Genomic DNA, 7,824 nt, shown 5'->3' with positions numbered 1-7,824 from the left:
TGCTCCAAAGCTCTGTAATAAAGTTATTTTACTGGAAGGGTGTACATGGCATACATTGAATAATAAGACTAATGTACTGTATAATGGCAATGTGTATGTGTTCATTGTTGGGAAAAGGTGTATGAGTGAAAAGTGGAAATTTCCTTTGTAGGTTAAAAGAAGCCAAGAAGGGGAGAAGGAAAAAGAACAGAACGAGTTAACTGAGGAAAAATAGCTAGCAAGCTCAGTCCAAAGATAAGACGCTGGCCCCATCCAAGGATACTACCCACAGCTAAGACTTGGCTGATAGCCAAGAAAAGGGGGGCCTGAATGTGCCCAAGCAACTATTAGATCCGCAAAACACTGCCAGGCATTAATGAAATGTGTTAGGTTTCTTTTCTCACAGATAAAAGAAGTGCTACCCAAAGACCCTAGCAGCCCTGCCATTCATTGAAACAAGGAGACTGAGTCTACGTAAAGTCCATCAACGAAAGACTGCTTTGGCTCCACACTGGAAAGGCCCTTTCCAAGTCCTGTTAACCACCAACACCACCACTGTGAAGTGCCAAGGACTACCTGCCTGGACCCATGCTTCTCACTGTAAAAAGACCCCTCCACCTCGGGAGGACTCTCCGACTGATGATAAGCCTATTTCTCCTTCTAGCCCTGCTGTGTCTTCTGGACAGCAGGAAAAAGAAAGAAAAAAAAAAAAGACAAGGTGAAGTGCTAGTAACCTCTCCCTTGTCCACTGACAGACCTACTGTGCCTCTGGATTTTTCTAGAAGAAGCAAAACCATTACAAGGTGATGTGCTAGTAACCTCTCCCCTGTATGATGCTAAACCACACTGTTTCAGGAAAAGAGAAGAAGGAACACTTGCTTCATTGAAACCACAAAGTCCAGGGATTCCTGACTACAAGAGACATTAAGAACTGACCCTAGTGAAGAAACAAAGAATTATACACTGGCAGGAAGAAACTTGTGGGACCCATGCTTGGGAACGTGGTATTGATTGGATTTTGGGGTTTATTCTACAGGCTGCGCCCTGTGTTTTGGATAAGTCCTTCAGCATGTATTGCCCTCCCTAAATGGATTTTAAATGATAAGTACCAAAGGCACCTTGTTGCCACTGCCCCTGCCATCTCCTCCATTACACTATTACCCCTGTAACACATCCAAATACAGACAATGCCATATATTTGATAAAACCAATGACTAAGGCCTTCACACTTTAGTGATTTATTTAAATATTGTTTGAAAAAATATATTTTTAAGGTTCAGGATATCCCATATAAGCGAACAATTGAATGGATCAGTGGAGATAAAAGTATATGATATCACTACCCGTGAACCCCAAGAATCTGTAATTGCAATTGATGGGTTCTATAGCGAATGTTCCTGGAATTTGCACTGTGTTAAATGAGAGAGGCCCTTATTGTTATTTGGTCACCCAATTAGTGAACAATTAAACAAATACCCAGAGTTTGTTTTGCCACTGGAAATTTTACCTGCATAGAAATTATTCCAGTGACTAATAATGTGACCTGTACCTTATTGCAATACACCCCTTCTTATGCCATTAATATCAATTCCTCCCTGAAGTACATAAAGGTATTCAACCAACAAATGTGGTATAGTACTACACCAAAGAGAGATGTATTAGGATATCAATGGACTGTGATTAACACTACACTAGGGACTGTTACATTTTCATTGCCCTTATCCAGTTTCCAGATTACCTCTACATACCCAAATTGCTCACAGGGGGCTGCCATTAGATTAGCACAACAGAGGGCTTGGGTTATTTCCTCTAGAAAGAAGAGAGACTTGACTGGATCCCTTTGGGATGGGGCCAATAATGCAGCAGCAGTTTGGAATATTTTTAAGAACTAAGAACATGATGAGAAATTGGGGCAACTAGAGAAGGCCATTGGCGTTGTTTCTGGAGCACAACTAACCCAGGTACAGGCTGGAGTTGATGAGTTACATGTTATTTCCGCCCTTAGTTCAATGACCCAGAAGTTGCTGACAGAGATGGTATTGAATATCACTGAGGCTGGGAAGGCATTGCAGTGGGATCTAGCATGCTCAGAGATTCAGGATTTCTTGAATAACCAGCTAATGGCCATTCGGAATGATCTAGAGCACCAGGCTTGGCCCACTGCCCTTACAGACACATCAGGAGTACCATCTGATCTGTGGCCATGGAGACATACTTGGAAACTTTCTGGGTGGAAGTGTGGACGTTCTCAGTGCTCCTTCCAAGCATATGGACCGGTTCAGGGGGTGTGGGCTCCCACATACCGAATCCTGCCAGGTCCATGGGGAGGATGCATATGGGATTGGGTAATTCACCGAGACATCTGGGAAATTAGACCTCCTGGTATGCCCAATCGATTTTTAGTCAGTGCTCCTGGGATTACATCTGACATTTGGATGGGGTTAGGGAGTCAATGGACATTTTGGCCGTTACAACCCCCACAGCTTCAGTGTATCCGTAAACTGAAGCCAGGAGAAGTTGTTACTCTTCATGACTACGTTTGCTGGGAGGGTAGGGGACAAGGAACTACCCTGACAGGACACTTATTTTTTTAAGCTAATGATAGCTGTGTGTATGTTAAAGCCACCACATTGCAAGACATACATTTTAATCTCATTACCACTGCAGGCAATCATATTATTTACTGGCCTGCAGATAGAATTTTGCAAGTAGTTCTTAGGTTCCAGATACCCTTTAATTGGACTAGTTTAGTACCTGATCGATTTCAAAATTTGCTTTCACTGTTACCAGAGGTTCAGAAAATCTCTGAAGTACAAGGGCAAATTCACATGCTTCAAAATATGTATCAAGTTAAAAAGTATGCCTTTCAGACAGCTTATAGAGTATCCACCTTATGTACTAAGTATGATGTATTGTGTTCTATGACTAAGATTGTACAACAACCCCATCATATTATCGCTATGGGAATGTTATTGCTTGTGTTGTGCAGGAGTATGTTATTGTTGTTGTAAAGGACGTAATAATAGTAATACCTTTCATGTCCATGCTCATCATGCATTGTCATTACATCCAATCAAAACCCCTAAGGTTGAAGCATCTGATGTAGAATCTGAATTCCGAGATTTAATGCAAATAGAGATTTGAAAATGTTTGTTGTACTAGTAGTACAAAAGGGGGGGGGGTTGTGGAAGCAGAGAAAGAACTGACAGGAAGGGGATGCAATACATGACAGTTGGTTAGCAAGAGTCAGGCTAACTGTAACCCTGATAACGCGAGATTTGTAGAAGCGAGGATTGTGTGAGGCGGGTGAGAAAGAACTGTGTAAGAAGTCATTATGACCTGGTATAGATAAGGTGTAGAAGACCTTGTGTAGATAAGGTATAGAAAATATTGTATGTTGGCAAGAGTCAAAACAAGTGAGGAAATGAGATATCAAGATGGCCTATGTATAAACAAAATGCAACTGTTGCTCATTATTGTCCGTAACAAAAGGTATAAATGCTTGCTGTAATTGTTTACCTGTTGAGAGACCTGCTTAGCTCTCTCCCTCTGCGCAATTGTGAGAGTTAATAAAGCATCTGACTTGCTATACCTAAACAAATAGTGAGAACTCTGTTTTTCTCCGACACCCTATAGGCATGTTATTGAATAACTTCCTACTGTGAGGACTTTGCCCCTTTATCTGAAGCACACAACAAAGACTGCTAATGCATAGACAATACTCAGTTAGATGCATCATTTGTCTGATCTGGTATGGAAATTCCTATGTTCCCTATATTTACTAAAAATAATTTCATTTCTTTTTACTCGTCTAGCACAGGTGTAAAGACAGAGGGAATATGCAGAATCCAGAGACCTGTGTTTTTCCAGTAACTAGGAAACTCACAAATTATCTCCAACTCATTTTCTTTCTATCCTAAAGACTACAATCGGACATGAGGTGCTTTGGTCCCGTCCGCACACATCTCACGTTGTGTTACCATGTCACTGGCTAGATTCTGATCTCAGTCACACAAGTGTGAATGTATAGTTCGGCTGAAGTCAATTGGTTAATGAGGAGTCAAACCAGTCCATATCTTCCTCCACCAAACACAATGGAATTTACTGCGTGTACCCCTACACCATGACTGGTAAGAAATGTCATTATTATTATCTTTTGAGCATCTTTGTGCATGTAGCAGTGAAATTCCATAGAAACATAACAGCCAGACTGGGTCAGACTAAAGGTCCATCTAGCCCAGTATCCTGCTTCCGACAGTGGCCAATGCCAGGTGCCCCAGGGGGAATGAACAGAACAGGTAATCATCAAGTGATCCATCCCCTGTTGCCCATTCCCAGCTTCTGGCAAACAGAGGCTAGGGACACCATCCCTGCCCATCCTGGCTAATAGCTGTTGATGGACCTATCCTTCATGAATTTATCTAGTTCTTTTTAAAACCCCGCTATAGTCTTGGCCTTCACACCATCCTCTGGCAAGGAGTTCCACAGGTTAACTTAGTATTTATCCCCAGGAGATGCATTTTCTCATTTCTAGGCTCTGTGAATCTGAGTCAAAAGTAATCATAGAATCAGTTACAGTCCACACCACCTACAAGTGTTATTACCTCTAGGAGGATTTGTAACAGGGAGGAAAAATAATGCATGTAGTTACAAAGAATGTCTGTAAAACATACACTGACTCCAATAGGACAGTGACACTTTAGTGATACCAAACTTTTTCACTGGGGCTGCCTCATATTAGGTCCTAAACCTGTATTTAGGCACCTATATAAAAGGGGCACTGAGCATCACTTGTGCCCTTTGAGGTCATTTTGATTAGGAAGAGAAAATCAAAGACCATGAATAAACTCTATAGCATTGATTACTTGCATACATTGATAGATTATTTGCCTCCCTTCTAAACTAAACACTCCCAATCTATGTATCTCTTATTTTATAGAAGATTTGACCCACTGGATGGTTTCATGCATATTAAAACAGAGTAGGGTGACCAGAGGGGAAGTGTGAAAAATTGGGATGAGGGTGGGGGGTAATAAGTGCCTATATAAGAAAAAGCCCCCAAAATTGGGACTGTCCCTATAAAATCAGGACATCTGGTCACCCTAACACAGAGTCCACAATATTTCTGTAGCTGGAACATGTCCTATCTCTAATGGAAAGCATGTGGGGAATACAAAGAGAACATTCCCTAGGAGTGTCCTTCGATGTATTTCAGCTTTCCTATGTTTATACACTGTTTCCCAGGAACAATCACAGGGATTATGAGGGATCTGTACTCAGTACTTTATTGGCCAGTGATTAATTTTAATTTTAATTTTTTTTTCACCAGCAGAGGAGAGCGTTTCTGGAATAAATGGCAGAGAGAAACCACACTATGGTGACCGAGTTCATTTTCGTAGGATTCACAGATCATCCAGATCTACAGATCCCCCTCTTTATGTTGTTCCTAGTGATGTATGTGGTCAGCCTGATGGGGAATCTTGGGATGATAGCGTTAATCATGGTTGAAACCCGACTTCATACCCCCATGTACTTTTTCCTAAGCCAGATGTCCATTGTAGATATTGGATATTACACTGCCATAGCTCCCAGGATGCTAATGACCTTTGTAGCAGAGACTAGAACCATTCCTTTGATTGAGTGTGCGGCACAACTATTCTTCGTCTGTTTCTTTGTGACCAATGAATGTTGCCTCCTGGCTGTGATTGCGTATGACCGCTTCAAAGCTATCTGTAATCCACTGCTATACAGAGCCATTATGTCCAAGAGACACTGTGTCCTGTTAGTGGCTGGTACATATGTATGTGGCTCTGTGAATTCAGTTGTGCAAACTCTATTTATATTCAGTCTGTCCTTCTGCAGCTCCAATGTTGTCAACCATTTCTTCTGTGATGTGCCCCCCATGCTGAAGCTGTCCTGTTCTGACACCCATGTCACTGACCTTGTACTTTTCACTTTCTCTACTGTAATTGGAACGACTACTTTCCTGGGTGTCCTAATCTCCTACATGTGCATCCTTCTGGCCATTCTCAGGATCCGTTCTGCCAAGGGGAGACGCAAAACCTTTTCCACCTGCGCCTCCCACCTGACAGTCGTCATTATGTTTTATGGGACGCTGATATGTATATATTTAAGACCCAGTTCTAGCTACGTGATGGACCAAGACAAGGTTACCTCTGTGTTTTATGCCCTCGTGATCCCCATGTTGAAACCCCTGATCTACAGCCTGCGAAACAAGGAGGTAAATGATGCCTTTAAAAGGGTGATATACAAGAAGATTTTTTCTTGGTCATTATAATCATTATATTTTAACCAATAAACAGTAGATGGAATAAGAGTGAGTTCTCTGTCATTATCCTTATTTCTATGACTCAGCCACTCCATGTGATGTACATAAAATCATATAATGGAACCCAGTCAAATACAATATTAGAAATTGCTGTTTTTAAGATCCATGAATGAGGGTCTGTGACACTATGCAGAATCAGCAAGATGCTCTGATATTTGGCTTAAAGGACAATTGCCGTTGCCTGTTATGTTTTAGGCCAGGTTGGAGTTCAGGTGAGAGGATGAGAAGATTGTATGTATCCTTCCTCGGTTCTGAGATTTCATCCAGTGAAGGGCACTGTTAAACATACTGAATCAAAGCAACCAGAACTGAGGTAACGATTATCAAAGCTCAGCTTAGGTCCATCGGCCATGTTCTCGGAATGTGTAATGATAAATTCCCCAGAAAAGTCCTCTCTGGTGAGCTTAGGGACTTAGTCTGAATAATGCAGAGTTGACCTTCGTCATGCAGAGCTAGCCTGCACCAAATCAGAGTATCTTCTCTCACCGCTGCATCATGCCGACATGAAGAGGGCGTTGTTTTACTCCTGAGTTCTCAACAGAGGAGGTTGTTTCCAGTCATCACAACCAGCCTCCCTGTCTTCACGGTTAGATGGAAGGGGAGCATCCCAAAACTTAAGAGGGATCTCAAACCTTTTTTTCTGTTTAACATGGGGTCACAGGCTGGAGAATGTTGAGAACCACTGGTTTTACTCATTGAAAACTGTTGCCGTTTTATGTAGGGCTTTTGTTTATTTATCTTCTCTCCAACCTATGAAAGAGTTTCTCTGGCAATCCTGAAATTACACCTCTACCCCAATATAACGCTGTCCGCGGGAGCCGAAAAATCTTATCGCGTTATAGGTGAAACCGCATTATATTGAACTTGCTTTGATCCATCGAAACGTGCAGCCCTGCCCCCCCCCCTCCCCCGGAGCACTGCTTTACCGCGTTATATCTGAATTCGTGTTACATCGGGTCGCATTATATCGGGGTAGAGGTGTATATCAATTGTCTGCTTTCTTTGGCTTTCTTTGGACTTTGTAAACAGTGAGACAGGTTCGTCCCTGAAGTAACTCCCTTGTCTTGAGAGAATGATATGGGGACAGATCAAGAATGAATGTAGTCCAATCAATTTATAATGATGTACGATTGTGATGTACTAGTACACAATATGAAGTACTAGTGTGATGCGGCTATCAATATTCATAGCACCAGCAAGCTTCCTACACACGGTGACATTTGAATATTCATACTGGATATGCTCTGGTTAGTCCAGGGAAGTTTTGTCTGAATGATCGATCACTTAAATCCACTTCTTGTGCTCCTAGGAATACTGCTTATGATTTTTCCATATATGTACAAAATGGAATGACGCTATAGTGCCATAACATAAAAGGACTATTTTCCTTTCAACACTTTAATACCGGTACAGGATTGGAAACCCCATCGTGCAATCAACCACTGCCCATGAGCAAATACACATTTTCAATGAGCAGTTAGACATCCAGTTCCCTG

At 41.8% G+C, this 7,824-nt stretch overlaps 1 protein-coding gene across 1 annotated transcript; it reads left to right on the top strand.

Annotated features, from left to right (window-relative positions):
• Positions 1–3,795: 3,795 nt before the first annotated feature.
• On the top strand, positions 3,796–6,291 carry LOC117871371 (olfactory receptor 1019-like). The gene is made up of 2 exons (XM_034759297.1): positions 3,796–4,109; positions 5,309–6,291. The coding sequence occupies exon 2, from the start codon at positions 5,333–5,335 to the stop codon at positions 6,275–6,277; it is 945 nt and encodes a 314-aa protein (XP_034615188.1). The 5' UTR covers positions 3,796–4,109; positions 5,309–5,332; the 3' UTR covers positions 6,278–6,291.
• Positions 6,292–7,824: the final 1,533 nt, after the last annotated feature.

Source organism: Trachemys scripta, chromosome 1 (genome assembly GCF_013100865.1).
Source record: "Trachemys scripta elegans isolate TJP31775 chromosome 1, CAS_Tse_1.0, whole genome shotgun sequence".
NCBI classification, from domain to species: Eukaryota; Metazoa; Chordata; order Testudines; family Emydidae; genus Trachemys; species Trachemys scripta.
Note: the sequence above shows the minus strand (reverse complement) of the source record. Positions and strands in the feature narration are given on the sequence as shown.